The 16741-nt window shown below is 43.4% G+C and overlaps 1 protein-coding gene across 1 annotated transcript in view; it reads right to left on the reverse strand.

Annotated features, from left to right (window-relative positions):
- The window catches only part of LOC126109687 (plectin-like), a 247037-nt gene that overhangs the window by 215170 nt on the left and 15126 nt on the right, over window positions 1-16741 (reverse strand). The window contains exon 4 of the mRNA XM_049914737.1: window positions 4615-4773. Within this exon, the coding sequence (XP_049770694.1) occupies window positions 4615-4773 (159 nt within the window). The remainder of the gene's footprint in view (window positions 1-4614; window positions 4774-16741) is intronic.

Genomic DNA, 16741 nt, shown 5'->3' on the forward strand with positions numbered 1-16741 from the left:
TAATAAGTCACAGCTGCAAAATACTAATGCGAATTCTTTACAGACGAATGGAAAAACTGGTAGAAGCCGACCTCGGGGAAGATCAGTTTGGATTCCGTAGAAATGTTGGAACACGTGAGGCAATACTGACCTTACGACTTATCTTGGAAGAAAGATTAAGAAAAGGCAAACCTACGTTTCTAGCATTTGTAGACTTAGAGAAAGCTTTTGACAATGTTGACTGGAATACTCTCTTTCAAATTGTGAAGGTGGCAGGGGTAAAATACAGGGAGCGAAAGGCTATTTACAATTTGTACAGAAACCAGATGGCAGTTATAAGAGTCGAGGGGCATGAAAGGGAAGCAGTGGTTGGGAAAGGAGTGAGACAGGGTTGTAGCCTCTCCCCGATGTTATTCAATCTGTATATTGAGCAAGCAGTAAAGGAAACAAAAGAAAAATTTGGAGTAGGTATTAAAATTCATGGAGAAGAAGTAAAAACTTTGAGGTTCGCCGATGACATTGTAATTCTGTCAGAGACAGCAAAGGACTTGGAAGAGCAGTTGAACGGAATGGACAGTGTCTTGAAAAGAGGATATAAGATGAACATCAACAAAAGCAAAACGAGGATAATGGAATGTAGTCAAACTAAGTCGGGTGATGCTGAGGGAATTAGATTAGGAAATGAGACACTTAAAGTAGTAAAGGAGTTTTGCTGTTTAGGGAGTAAAATAACCTATGATGGTCGAAGTAGAGAGGATATAAAATGTAGACTGGCAATGGCAAGGAAAGCGTTTCTCAAGAAGAGAAATTTGTTAACATCGAATATAGATTTAGGTGTCAGGAAGTCGTTTCTGAAAGTATTTGTATGGAGTGTAGCCATGTATGGAAGTGAGACATGGACGATAACTAGTTTGGACAAGAAGAGAATAGAAGCTTTCGAAATGTGGTGCTACAGAAGAATGCTGAAGATAAGGTGGGTAGATCACGTAACTAATGAGGAGGTATTGAATAGGATTGGGGAGAAGAGAAGGTTGTGGCACAACTTGACTAGCAGAAGGGATCGGTTGGTAGGACATGTTCTGAGGCATCGAGGGATCACAAATTTAGCATTGGAGGGCAGCGTGGAGGGTAAAAATCGTAGAGGGAGACCAAGAGATCAATACACTAAGCAGATTCAGAAGGATGTAGGTTGCAGTAGGTACTGGGAGATGAAGAAGCTTGCACAGGATAGAGTAGCATGGAGAGCTGCATCAAACCAGTCTCAGGACTGAAGACCACAACAACAACAACGTGGAGTAAATGAACATCACTTTACTTCTGGTACTGCAGTTATGTACACCATTTTTCCTCTCAAACTGTAGTCAATTATTTACGACAAACTACATGAAGGAATAAATATACTGTGAAGCAGCCAAAGTGCTCAACTACTTACAAAAATGTTTACAAGATGATCAGGGGTGAGCACCACTTATTGTTAAAAACAATGTGGGAAAAGATACATTGCTACTTATCATAAAGACGACACGTCAAGTTGTAGACGGGCACAATTAAGACACACTTACACATAAGCTCTCAGGCACAGCCTACATAAGAAAATGAAATAAAAACACACACCACGTGTTAACACGAACGAGCACAGCACACGCACACACGATGCTCGCACCAAATTGTGCCTGCGTGCAGCTTCGTGTGTCGTCTTTATGGTAAGTAGCAACATATTTTTCCTACATTGTTTCTGTTCCGACCTGGTATGAATAGAAAACAATGGAAAATCCGGGATGGAAAAAAAAGTTCATCTAGTCTTCCCACTTCACGTACGAAAATTATGAGGCCTATTATCTCCTCTACTGTGCTCGCACGCAAGAACTCTGTTCACGAAATTCACTGTTACTGCACGACAAGCTCGCACATGAATTTTGCTGATGACTAGTCGAATTTCCTCTTTCGAGTCACAGACGTTTCGGAGGTGGAATATACCGACGACTCGAGATGACCCCGAAGAAAAAAGTCACGAGGAGTTACGTCAAACGACCTGGGCGGCCGCCGTGTGAAATGAGGCGATCCGAAAAACGCTCGTGGAGAGACGGAATTATTTTGCGAGGAGTACGGCAGGTGGCACCGTGCTGCCAAAACTACGACTCTTCAGTGTCCGTTCTGTCCGAGCGAGGCCACAAAAACTCCCTCACTGTCATACAGTACCGGTCTCTGCCGAAAGTCAGAGCTCGTCCTGCCTCACCTTCAAAAAAATAGAGGCCGACAACAACCCCGACCGAAAGCCGGACCGAATTGTTACTCGATGTGGATGCGTTTCCCTTTCTCGGATCGTGCGAAGATTTTCTGACACCCAGACACCCAGCTCTGCTCGCTCAAAAACCATTTAAGCCGACGTGTACTCCATCAACGGAGACGATTTTGTCTGCGAAGCTGTCGTCGTCTTGTCGTCCTCTCGAAATCCGGTCGACGAACTGTCGTCTCTTCCGGTATTCCGTCACATTCGGTTGGCGCACCGAGTGAATTTTGTGCGGTCGGTGATGAAGATCGTACCAGAGAATTCTCTGTACTGGAGAACAGCTTAAGCCCAAACGTTCGGAATGGCGACGAATTACTTTCAGCGGGCTAACGGCCACAGTGTCACGAACGACCGTGACGTTCCGCTCACTTCGGCCAGACAGTGCCACCTAGGACTTTTAAGGTTTGCTGTCAAACCCGTCTCGAGAAACTTTTCCTCAGGTCTGTGAAGTGTCGATTCGTTTGGTGCCTCATTACTCCACAGAACTGTCAGAAGTCGCCTGACAGTTGCTGCGTCACGTTCTCTGTTCTAATAAATATTTTCACGACTGGCACGCAGAGCACACAAGTGAATTGCTCCACAGACACCGAATGTGAGAAATTTAATAGTCGGAATATAAATAAATCAAAACAATGTCACCGACTGACAAACAAAAATTTACCAGCCGCTTCAAACCTGGCGCCCTGTTCAGAACCACCCAAACTGCTGTCGATTAGTGATCAACATTTCTGAGTTCTCAAACAATGTTGTCACTTTGACAGAAATGGCATCGGCAAAGTTCTAACAGTAGACATATTTCCTTCCTATTGGGATAAAGTCTAAACTGACGATCATCTTTTTTCTCAGGTTAGCAGCTTTCTCCATTGCCTGATATCATTTAAAAGACGTAGAGGAAATCGTGAATTTCAGTTTTTACATTGTGTTTCTCAGAGTTTTTGTCGTATAAGGTTCCTGGACATTTCAGTCACTCCGAACTCTGTGTATCGAGACACACATTTTCTCGAAATTGAGAACTGTGGCTCTGTATTTCTGAGCAGTAACAACCTCTCCTCGACCCGGCGCAGAACTCGTCAATCTCCGTATCGAGACGACCGTCAGTTCATTACAGGAATCTTTTAAATTGAATCTCACTCAAAATGCGCAATAGTATTACGTCCCAGTAGCTGTAGACATTTTTCTTATCTCTTCTTTTGTGTAGGGGACAGACCACTGCTGACTGCCACTCTGATGGAGCTTCATCAACTCTCCAAATCTCCTCAAACAATTCAACTGCAGCAATGATAAGTTTATTAAACTGGCAGATATAAACTGTGTGCAGAACTAGTTTTCCATTCTGGAACCTCACCTTTCAGTGGCCTTACCGACCGAGCTACGAAACGGAACTGCAGATAGTGAAGAAGTCAACACAGTGTGGGAAGTGTATAATATGGACTGCTGATAAATAAGATATTTGCAAACTTATAAAAGCTGAAAGTTTATGCCAAAAGATATATCGAGTTTCGTGGCCACAACAATGACGTGAACTGCAAGAATTTAACTGATTAGTCTCCACCAGCTGAGATGCAACTATCTCAACAAACTGATTGAACTGAAAAATGCAGAACTGTTCACTAACTTTGAGATGAAATGTTGTTACTAAAATGTTCACGAAATTTACATAACTCACAGATCCTCATTCTCGAAGTGTAGCTTTGCTGAAAATACTGCTGAGCTCTTCTGCTGTGCTGCTGCACACGCAAAACTAATCGTGTAATATCCAAAATAATTCGTGTTTTACTTGAGCCCGTCTGCAACTTAATGTGTGTCTTTTACAGTAAGTAGCGACTTACGACCTACGTTTTCCTACACTGTCGTTTATATCAAATTACTTGTCTCAACTTACTCTACACCACTATAGTACTCGGTAAACAGTTATCATTTCTACGCTCTAGATAAATGTCAAAGTGTGAAAGTGTAGTACCTTTGACCATAGGAGTAGTGAGCCATAAAGACAATCGGTCTTGTCAAACAAATATTTCAGAATACTAGAAGTGACTAGACAACTGAAGTGGAAGTACAGTTGTAGACAAGACAATTGGTGATCTACAAATCACTGGTAATCAGAAGTCAGTTCTTCATTACGGTGTAAGTGCCTTAATACTAATGTAAATTGTATCAAAATAAGGCTTCAATATAACAATAAAATCTTTTTTCAAAACTGTACTTGTGGTTATTTGAAACATAAAAATTGCATTTAGTTAAAAAAATTTTGTCTCATATACTTAAAACACATGCAGTGGGGAAGTTCACAACTAGAAAGTTTTGCCACTCGGACAGCAGTGAGGGAAGTTTTTACGCGTACACACCTGCCTGCCGGTAGACTTCGTTCGGGTCGGAGACGGCGGCGGCGGCGGCAGCGGCTGCGGGCGCGGGTGGCACGGTGACGGCGACGGCGTCGTCGGCCCGGGCCGTCAGTCTCGGCCGCCTCTCTGGCGAGCTCTCCGCGCTCCCCCGGTGCGGCTCACCTGCGGGGACAGAAGCTCTACTTTACCTTCGCGACGGCCCCCCGCTCTGTTTACTGCGACTTACTTAGCCGCTCGCCAGTCACCGTCGTGGCCCGTTTGACTGAAAACTTATCACTCTAGTGTGTTGTCGCGTACAAATGGAGACGACATGGTCGCAGAAAGAAGAGTGAATACAGGAATTTGCAATTACAAATGAGGACACACGGCACCGTCACTCTGCTATCGACTGTCGGGCGTGACAATTATTATATACCGATATGACGAACGGGTGGGTTAGCAGTGAATGTTGTTACGTTTAAATATAAATTTATATACAGGGCGTGGCAGAAAAATATAATGTTTTAATTAGTCTCCAAAACTGGAATAATATTTATCTGCAACACAGAACATTTGTCATATATTTCGGGTGCGTATGCCATTCGCCGAGGTGGAACGGCACGGAGGGCCCGAATGTGCTGCGGTCGTGAATGTCCGTCACAAATAACGGTGACCGTGACGCTGCCGTCAGACGGGAATACCGTCGTCATTTCGACACCGGACAGAACGGTCGCGTACTGTCGGTAACTGTAGTAACCGACAATCCGAAGTGTCCCGTGAGACGATCGTGGCAATAACAGTAATGGGAATGTCTGGTCACAATGCAGACAGAATTTTATGGAACGATTTAATGTCGAGACTGCACGAGGTACGGGATGTGCAACTGTTAAATGAAAGTGAATACAAAAAGTGAACAATTGTCTGTCGAACTGGTCGACTAAAATTGAATCGGTTATTTTGAAAAGGGCACGAGTCACATTTTTTGCTATACTGAGTTATGCTCGAATTCGTTATCTGTAGAGACAGATTCGTCGTTTTGCACGAAAACGGCATCAGTCCGATACGTAATGTAGGCAGGGGAAAGCGACAAGTTCGTCAAATGTTCTGAAAAGGGCACTAGTCCTGGACTCGTGCCCCTTTCAAAACAACTACACTGCTGCCATCTGGTGACCATTTTAGTAAACTCTTCGAGCAGCTGGTTAAGTGTAGTTTTATAGTTGATTTGCATCAGACACGGACAGTGATACTAATGAATCACCTCAAAAATGCAAAAATTGTCAATGAATCCCAGAAGAATATAAACAGATCAAGATTAAAAGGTGTAAAGTAAAGGGAAATGAACACGTCAGCTATTCTGGGAAAGTCACTGCAGCCAGATCTACAGGACCCGACTGAAGGTAAGTTTCTAACCTAACTTTTATGTAGGTTACATCTTATTAAAAATATAATGTAATACAAAATAAGCTTTCAACATAATGGTCAGCAGAACAATAAAAATCACATTTACACAGGGCAAACATTCACTTCATATTCACTCATTAAAACCTATAAAATAAATATATCAAAATTTTAATATAGGCTTATTCTATTTACTGGGATCGATCAATGAATTTTACTGTAATTATTAATCTTCAAGCACATAGCATAAATAAAGTCTCACATGTATTTAAGCGCAAATAAATTAAAAACCTACAGTACAAAATTTATATTTCCACAGATTTATGAAGATAACAATTACAAAATACCAATTACAAAATACCAATTACAAAATACTAAAGCCAAAACTAGTAGCTTTTGTTTGATTTCAGATGCAGTACGAAGTGTTTTACAAAATTCAGTGACCAAGACAAGATAACAATTTTGAAAAATTTCCACGAATTTGAAACTAAAACAGAATAAGATATTTTCCTATGAAGCCAGCTGACTTTATATGATGTTCATCGCCAAATGCCATGGAAGGATACTCCAAAGGCCAGACTCCACAATGTTTTGTACAGCATTACTCTTGGAGGTAACAGACATTCTATTTGCAAAAAAGCGTTCATCAATTTGTATGGCGTATCTGAAAACAGAGTGAGAAGACTTGTTGACTTGCTGGCTGTAGGGGAATTTCCAAAAGAAAATTGAGGAAAAACAAAATAAATGAGCATATTTCCTCTTTCCCAGGAAATGAAACACGTCATGCAAAGAAAAATATCAAGTATTTGAATGCTGAGCTAACTAAAAATCATGCACGCACTCTTTTGCAAAAAGTATCCAGACAATGAAGGTACTTACTCATTTTATTTGAAGTATTACAAGGACTTGGGGCATTGCGGTAGCGTTCTCACTTCCCGCATACGGGGCCCCGGGTTCGATTCCCGGCGGGGGTCAGGGATTTTCCCTGCCTCCAGATGACTGGGCGTAGTTGTGTCATCATCATCATCATTATCATCATGATCATCCATCCCCATTATGGTCAGAGGAAGGCAATGGCAAACCACCTCCACTAGGGCCTTGCATAGTTGGCAGTGCTGCTCTCCCTAATCGTCCCCCTATGCTCCTCGGAGTATGGGACATCATCATCATCATCATCATCATCGTCACCACAAGGACAACTTCGGCTATGAATTTGGATAGCCACAAAAAGATGTGTGTGCTACTTGTGTGGAGCTCGATCAAAAACTTTAAAGTAATTTTCTAAATGATAACGCTAAGTGTGTTGGCAGCCGCACAGCTGTTGGTACATAAGTGTAGACCACAAAAGTTCTACAACAAAATAAAGGAAGTAACAGCAAATTCGAGATTACATAGCACGTATTTGTTTTGATTACATGCAGAATTTGCCCTTGCTGTACATTCCAATGCAAGAGGTATTTTACACGAGACAACTATGGATGTACTTGTTTTGCATCCATGATGTGAAAAGGGAACCTCACTACATCATTTATATCATGAGGGCTCGGGCAGAAAAGGACCCAATGAAGTGTTCTCACTTCTTAATCATTACATATATAGTAACGTACCGGACAGCGCCAAGGAGTTTCATTTATTTTCAGATTCCTGTAGTAGTAAAAACCGAAACTACACAGTCACACGTTATATCACGAGTCTGGTTGCAACAGGAAGATTCAACAAAATTGTACAATATTATCCTACATGGGGGCACTCTTTCCTCCCTTGTTACTGTAATTTCGGCGTAATTAAAAGATATATAAAGCGGAGCGATCGTGTGTACTCGCCCACAGAGTATGCAATGAAAGTAGGTGAATCAAGTTCAAAATGTAAATTTACCAGCATGCTGCATGAAAAATTGTTCAGTACTGATTATAAAGGTTGGTAGGCAAAATTTTACAAAAAGACAATCAAGTTGACTGCATCTTTGGGAAACAAGGTGTCAAAAAATGACAAAATTGATTTTGATATATCAAAGTATTTCATGTTGCAGTGTGCAAAATATAGTCCTGGTGTGTTAAAAGTTTATGAATGTATTGATGGGTTAAAAGTACACCACTTTACTCTGGCTAAGGCAGGAAACATTTGCTTACCAACAGACGAGGCTTACCATAACAAGTGCCCAATCAACCATAATAAAGTTGAAAATATTAAAAAGTTGGTAAAGTACATCCCTCAGGAGCATATCCTCTTTTATGAAGAAATATGTGAATGGTCGACACAAGATGAAGAGCTTAACGATGACTGAATATAAAAATACAACCTTAAAATGCATATATTTTATTATTTTTTATTGATAATCCAAATGAGTAATTATTTTTGATACAATGTTAATTTATTCAATTCAACATTAAATAAAAACACATTTTCTTAGAAAGTGTTATTATTCAAATTATTCCTTTGTTTTTGAAAAGGGAATAAGTCCACTTACTTTAAACCTTTTTTTTGTGAAAACAAAAAAGATAATCTCTTGAATTTAGGTTCACAATAGATGTTAAATACACTCCTGGAAATGGAAAAAAGAACACATTGACACCGGTGTGTCAGACCCACCATACTTGCTCCGGACACTGCGAGAGGGCTGTACAAGCAATGATCACATGCACGGCACAGCGGACACACCAGGAACCGCGGTGTTGGCCGTCGAATGGCGCTAGCTGCGCAGCATTTGTGCACCGCCGCCGTCAGTGTCAGCCAGTTTGCCGTGGCATACGGAGCTCCATCGCAGTCTTTAACACTGGTAGCATGCCGCGACAGCGTGGACATGAACCGTATGTGCAGTTGACGGACTTTGAGCGAGGGCGTATAGTGGGCATGCGGGAGGCCGGGTGGACGTACCGCCGAATTGCTCAACACGTGAGGCGTGAGGTCTCCACAGTACATCGATGTTGTCGCCAGTGGTCGGCGGAAGGCGCACGTGCCCATCGACCTGGGACCGGACCGCAGCAACGCACGGATGCACGCCAAGACCGTAGGATCCTACGCAGTGCCGTAGGGGACCGCACCGCCACTTCCCAGCAAATTTGGGACACTGTTGCTCCTGGGGTATCGGCGAGGACCATTCGCAACCGTCTCCATGAAGCTGGGCTACGGTCCCGCACACCGTTAGGCCATCTTCCGCTCACGCCCCAACATCGTGCAACCCGCCTCCAGTGGTGTCGCGACAGGCGTGAATGGAGGGACGAATGGAGACGTGTCGTCTTCAGCAATGAGAGTCGCTTCTGCCTTGGTGCCAATGATGGTCGTATGCGTGTTTGGCGCCGTGCAGGTGAGCGCCACAATCAGGACTGCATACGACCGAGGCACACAGGGCCAGCACCCGGAATCATGGTGTGGGGAGCGATCTCCTACACTGGCCGTACACCACTGGTGATCGTCGAGGGGACACTGAATAGTGCACGGTACATCCAAACCGTCATCGAACCCATCATTCTACCATTCCTAGACCGGCAAGGGAACTTGCTGTTCCAACAGGACAATGCACGTCCGCATGTATCCCGTGCCACCCAACGTGCTCTAGAAGGTGTAAGTCAACTACCCTGGCCAGCAAGATCTCCGGATCTGTCCCCCATTGAGCATGTTTGGGACTGGATGAAGCGTCGTCTCACGCGGTCTGCACGTCCAGCACGAACGCTGGTCCAACTGAGGCGCCAGGTGGAAATGGCATGGCAAGCCGTTCCACAGGACTACATCCAGCATCTCTACGATCGTCTCCATGGGAGAATAGCAGCCTGCTTTGCTGCGAAAGGTGGATATACACTGTACTAGTGCCGACATTGTGCATGCTCCGTTGCCTGTGTCTATGTGCCTGTGGTTCTGTCAGTGTGATCATGTGATGTATCTGACCCCAGGAATGTGTCAATAAAGTTTCCCCTTCCTGGGACAATGAATTCATGGTGTTCTTATTTCAATTTCCAGGAGTGTATATACATTAATGAAAAATTCTTTAAAAAATATAAATAAAAAAAAAAGTTTTAATCGATTTCCCAAAAATTGCTTCTTGTGGACTCCTGCTCTTTTGAAAACCACTGACTCAATTAGGGACAACAAAGGCTCCTTAAATTTGCTGTGGACGAGTGACAAGGCTCATTTTCATCTCGACGGTTATGTCGACAAACGAAACTGCCATACCTGGTGCGAGGGAAATCCTCCCGAACTTCGTCGACGGCCCTTACACGGCCAGAAAGTCACAGTGTGGTGTTACGTCTCTCCGACGGGCACAATCGGCCCTTCCTTTTTAACAGTAATATCTCAGTGGTACGCTTCCACGGTCGACTCATTTCTCGCACCTGATCTTTAACACTTACTGGTTGTATAATGTTGTGGAGGTACATTAAAATTGTAGACATAAAGCACCAATGAAAAATAAAATTCACCTACATAATGGTAAAACTGTACAAAGCACACTGATCATCATTAGTCCTTCACAAATGTAACTAGTCAAATGTTTCTTCGGTTAAGGAGAGTTTCAGAAATGAGGTGGCACTACTCATATGCATGTGTGGTGTGTGTGTGTGTGTGTGTGTGTGTGTGTGTGTGCGCGCGCAAGAGTGAGTAAAATAATAACACTAAAATGGCTTAAAACAATTCAAATATCAAAACTTTGCGGAAGTCAAAGTACCATTACAACCTTATGATAATGCAAAGACCCAACAAAGAGCATTTTGCTATGTTTTCGCCCAAAACTTTTCTTTAAATACCGATGAATTACAGAAACTACTGTAAAATATCTTAAAGTATGTCACTTGTGAGAAAGCAAGAGGGAGGAGGAAGGAATATTTAGGTACAGATGGGGAGTGGTGGAGGGGTGGGGGTGGGGGTAAAGTAAGTAAAATATTAGGGATAATTGTAGTAAAAATACAAAAAAAAGTGTCAGTAAGAAATGGAGAATTACGTAATGTGTGGTCTGTACTAAAGACCACTGGGTTATTTAATATACAGTAAGAATAAGTAAATATCTATAAACCGAACCATTTACATTACCGATGTGTTACTGGAGGTGGTAGTAGTACCAGAGAAGTAGGGAGAAAGGAAAATGACATTTCCATTATCATCTGTATGACAAAGCCCAACTCCTATGTTGTCAAAAATTAGGGCCTGAAACTACCAAGAAATCTCTGTTTTTAAGTTGCACCTGTTCATTTAAAATACAAATCTCTAGTTCTTACATAAATCTAATCTGCAGCCTTTAACTTCCTTATGCGAGAACTCTAAATCTTCTAGTTTCCGCAGTGCACATCAGAGCAGAAGCGAGTGTTCGGCAAAAGTTGAACTGTACACACTTCCACCTTCTTCAACTAGGAGATGCGGAGAAAATAGGACGAATATTGAGGAAACGCCGAGCACGAACTGTCTTTTGTCCACCCGATAAAACACGAGCATTATTGGGAAGTATCAAAGACGATCTCGGTTTGCGGAAGGCCGGCATATACCAGATTCCGTGTCAGTGCGGGAAGACAGTAAGCACCGTCGAAGATCGTTGCCGAGAACACCAGAGGCACACTCGACTCAGGTGCCCCGACAAGTCGGCGGGCGCAGATCACCGTTCGTCTGAAAATCAGGAAATGGACTACCGAAATACCGGTGTCTCGGCACAGACATCTAAATACTGGGACAGCACCGTCAGGTGGGCTATCGAAATTCTTACCAGGGACGGACACGTCAACCGAGACTGCAGCTGTAACATCAGCAAGGCACGGGAACTGGCACCGAGTCTAATTAAAAAGAAACTCGGCAAATAAAACAAACGGGCAAAGATTGGGGAAGGTAAGTACAAGTGAACTGAGGTTTTCTCTGAAGTTTTCGGTTACATCACGAGAAGAGTCTGGCGAGCAGTAGAAGGTTCAAATAATCACTTTATGCCCACCCTCGATAATGTGTCTCGCCCAACCAATATAACACGTAACTTCAGTTTCTACCTCAGCGGATTTAAGTTTCTCGTCTACTGCGACAAATACATCATTTCCATTTGCCTATCGTTTCGATACACACTTAAATTCTTCCCAAAAATCTCAATGCTATCGACCTCAGGTTTCAACCAGCTTCCCGTACCTAGTATTATGTGAACTTCACTGCTTTTCACTAGTGCTTCAAACTCTGGCACTCTGTTGTGAATGATTCGGCAGTTTGCCCTATTACCTGTGGGAGTCTTTTCTTTCCACCGTACACTGATGCTTCTGGGTTTCCTAAAGCTATCATTATGCAGATAGGATGGAGAGTCGCCTAATCTAAAACACCCTCGTGTGCATCCCACACACGCAGTCAGCTATCCGAATAGCAGCCTCCGGTGTGTAGGGCACACGTGACCTATTTAAGGGAACCATACAGTTCTCGACCAAATGGGCAAGTCCGAGAAGTCACAGCCTAGTTCGTCACAGAACCTTCGCAGTCTCCAGTTCGGTCCTTCCACTCGACTCAGAATCGAAGGGGTACAATCAGCTCTGGAGACAATGCTGCAAATAAAATGCAGGGTGGGATATAAACAAAAACCGAGTATGTATAGTAAAGTAGTTTAAAATTGAAATGTCTGCTTGTGTCTGTGTATATGCGGATGGATGTGTGTGTGTGTGTGTGTGTGTGTGTGTGTGTGTGTGTGTGTGTACATGTCCTTTTTCCCCCTAAGGTAAGTCTTTCCGTTCCCGGGATTGGAACGACTCCTTACCCTCTCCCTTAAAACCCACATCCTTTCGTCTTTCCCTCTCCTTCCCTCTTTCCTGACGAAGCAACCGTTTGTTGCGAAAGCTTGAATTTTATGTGTACGTTTGTGTGTCTATCGACCTGCCAGCGCTTTTGTTTGGTAAGTCTCATCATCTTTCTTTTTAGATATATTTTTCCCAAAAAAACAAAGATGATTTGACTTACCGAACGAAAGCGCTGGCACGTCGATAGACACACAAACAAACACAAACATACACACAAAATTCTAGCTTTCGCAACCAAAGGTTGCCTCGTCAGGAAAGAGGGAAGGAGAGGGAAAGACGAAAGGATTTGGGTTTTAAGGGAGAGGGTAAGGAGTCATTCCAATACCGGGAGCGGAAAGACTTACCTTGGGGGAAAAAAGGACGGGTATACACTCACACACACACACACATATCCATCCGCATATACACAGACACAAGCAGACATATACAGAGGCAAGGAGTTTGGGACATCTCTGCCCAAGCGGATGACGGGGACCGTACCGACACGGCGAGACTACGACTCTGACACTGGCCAGTAGAGTGATACCCTGCGGGCATGTAGCACTCCCAGTACAGTGGTGGAAGGCTGTCACACTGAATGGATATTATGTTGAAAAATAAGTATTTACAATCAAAAGAGTGGGGAATAATACGGCACCTCAGAATCCCGAATAAAACCGATCTGCTTTCAGAAAAATGTGTCGCACTACTTATCGAACACGTATGACACTCTCCCACTTCGTACGGCAGGACAGTCAGTGACCTAGAGCACGGAATACAATGCCAGTTCAAGTACGAGTGTTTCAGAACACACTATCCGCCGCACACTGTCAAATGTGGGATACAGAGTCGAGTATCTGCCGTCTCCTTTCTGTTACTGTGTAGACCTGACATCACCAATATTACTACTGTACCGGGCACTGGGATCGTCCAGACCGATCCACGATCCGAAGAAAACGTTTCATCCGGTCAGACAAAACTCACTTCTAATTACACTGCAGCGACTGTCGTATCCGGATACATCCACATCCAGACGACCGGCCGCTCGAACAACGCACTGCACCACGGGTGCGTGCCGGTGGGTACAGTATTGTGCTGTGGGGGATAGTCGTCCGGGCTCCAGTGGAACCAGAGGTAAGGCAACTGCCGTGGACGGTACAAACACTATTGCGGCAGCCCGTAACCCGTCACGTCAGCCATCTTTCCCGACCGCGACAGCACTCGCAGGGAGGATAGGTGCCCTCGATACGGGGCCAGAATCGCACTACGAAAGTTTGCGGAGCACGACAGTTAACTCAAGTAGATTCTTGGCCACCGAATTCACTCGACGCGAACTCGACGGGACGTGTCCGGAATACTATCGTGACAGCTTTGCACCACGTACGACCGGCCCTCAGTTTACTGAAACTGCACGACCCGTGCACAGATGTCCAGTGCCACACGGCCGACACCGCACTCGCCGAGTCTGTGCCGTACAGAATTCCTGCCTTTCGGAACTCCGGAGGTGGACCGACACGCAACTCGACTGGTACCCACAGCAATTCGACTAGTTACCGGACGTACGGCCAAAGTGTTAAAGTGCGAAACCAAAAGGACGGGTAACGGAAGTAAGCGGACAATTATTTTCCCTCCCAGGGGACACCGCCTCATAGCAGGCACCTCCAGTGCCAGGCGGGAGGGTTTGCGCACTTCGTCGAAGTCGAGAGCTGTGCCGGCAGTAGCACAGCTACTGGCGGGGTCACCCGAGCCGGATCAGTCTCGACAGAGGAGCCAGACAAAGTGTGTCCCACAACACGGGGCAGGGAGGGCTCTAGAGGCGTAGCGAAGCCAGCTTCCCTAGAGGAGTAAACCTTTTTTTTTTTTTAAAAAAAAAAAAAAAAAAAAAGAAAAAAAAACAGAGAGAGAGAGAGAGAGAGAGAGAGAAAAGAAGAAGAAGAAGAAGAAGAAGAAAGAATATTACGGAAATTCAACAGAAGCCTCGGAAACTGGACGGAAAGCATATACGGATAAAGAATCTGACATTAGCATCGTGGAATGTGAGGACAATGCTTCGGCCTGGAAAAATGAAAGAAATAGTCAATGAAATTTTAAAATTCAAATATGATATTGTAGGGCTACAGGAAATAAGATGGCAAGGGAACGGGCAGATAGATAAACCAGATTACTCATTGGTGCAATACCTAAATATAACCTGATGCTAGTAATAGGAGATTTTAATGGAAAAATAGGGAGGAATGAACATCCGTACGGAGTTTCTGGAAAATATTCACTACACGAAGAAAACAATGAGAATGGAGACTTACTGTGCCAATTCGCAGCAAGGAATAATACGATTATTAAAAGTACCTGCTTTCCACACAAAAGGATCCATCTGGGTACAGCCAATGGATAGTCAATCAGATTGACCATATTTTAGTGATTGCACACCACTCCACGTCAGTTACGGATGTACGGAGCTGCAGAAGACCGAACTGTGATTCAGACCACTTTGTGATAAAATCAGTCTTGAGAGAGGCAGCAAATAGGAAAGATGATGAAATGGAATACAGACAAACTGAACATACCTGATGAAGTAAAAAAATATACCAAGTAACACTATATAAATATACCAAGTAACACTAAGCAGAAAGTTGAGCAATGAAGAGACCGCAGTGGAGTAGACGAAAGGTGGAACGGAATTGAAAAAGCCATTAAGGATGCTGCAGAGGAAATAATAGGCATAAGAAGGAATAGAAGAACCCAGGAATGGTTTGATGAAGATTGCAGATCAGCAATAGAGGAAAAGAACAGGGCAAGAACAAAAGTGCTACAGAGAGCAACCAGAAATAATGTGGAACAATATACAGAATTAAGGATAAGAGCTAACAGACTGTGCAAGAGAAAGAAAAGAGAGTGGAATAAGAAAAAATTTTCAGAACTAGAACAATTAAAGGAAGAGAGTGAAATAAGAAGGTCTATCATGCCACAGGCAAAATGAAGAATAGATTTCAACCAAAAACAAAGGCCTGTTCCAGTAAAGATGGGAAAATGATAAGGGAGGAAGAACAGATAGTGGGAAGATGGGCAGAGTATTTCAAAGATACACTAGGCACCAGCCTAGAAGATGAAGAGAGAGCCACCCAGGAGGAAAGAGTGGAGCTGGAAGTAGACAATGAAATCAATGAGGCAAGAAAGCCAACACTGCAAGAGGTCTCCCAGGCTGTGCACAAGTCAAAAAACAATCGAGCCCCTGGGGAAGACAGCATGATCCCGGAATTAATAAAAACTGGTGGTGAGGCTGTAATAAAAGGACTGCACAAAATAATATAAGATATATGGGAAACAGAAACTATGCCAGATAATTGGAAAATTGGAATAACAATCTCCATTTATAAGAAAGGGGACAGAACAGCATGTGAAAACTATAGAGGTATAACACTGACAAGCACAGCTTATAAGATCTTCACAAGTATACTAAATGAAAGGATACAGAAGTGTGCAGAAGGCATACTAGGGGAATATCAGTGTGGCTTTTGACCAGTCAGAGGAACAACTGATCAAATATTTGTGATAAGACAAATGATGGAAAAGTTCTATGAATATGATATAGATCTGCATTTCCTATTCATCAACTTCAAACAGGCCTCCGACAGCATAAATCGGCAAGAACTCTACAGAGTACTGAAAACAGTTGGTATATGTGCTAAACTAATAAGACTAATCAGAACGACAATGACAGAGACGAGAGCATAAGTAAAGGTCCTAAGCAGAACGAGTGAAGGCTTTGACTTTAATAAAGATGTGAAGCAAGGTGATACTCTCTCCACTGTCTTATTCAATATAGCCCTGCATAGTGTAGTAAATAAAATCAACAAAAGAGGCACCATATTTATGAAAACTAGCCAGATACGTCCATACGCTGATGACGTTGCTATAGTAGGAAGAAATACCAATCCACTACTAGAAACATACCACGCAATGGAAACAGAAGCCTTAAAAATTGGCTATACAGGAAAGAATACAAGCAGGAAACAGAGCTTACTTTGCAAATACGCAAC

This window comes from Schistocerca cancellata, chromosome 12 (genome assembly GCF_023864275.1).
Source record: "Schistocerca cancellata isolate TAMUIC-IGC-003103 chromosome 12, iqSchCanc2.1, whole genome shotgun sequence".
NCBI lineage: Eukaryota > Metazoa > Arthropoda > Insecta > Orthoptera > Acrididae > Schistocerca > Schistocerca cancellata.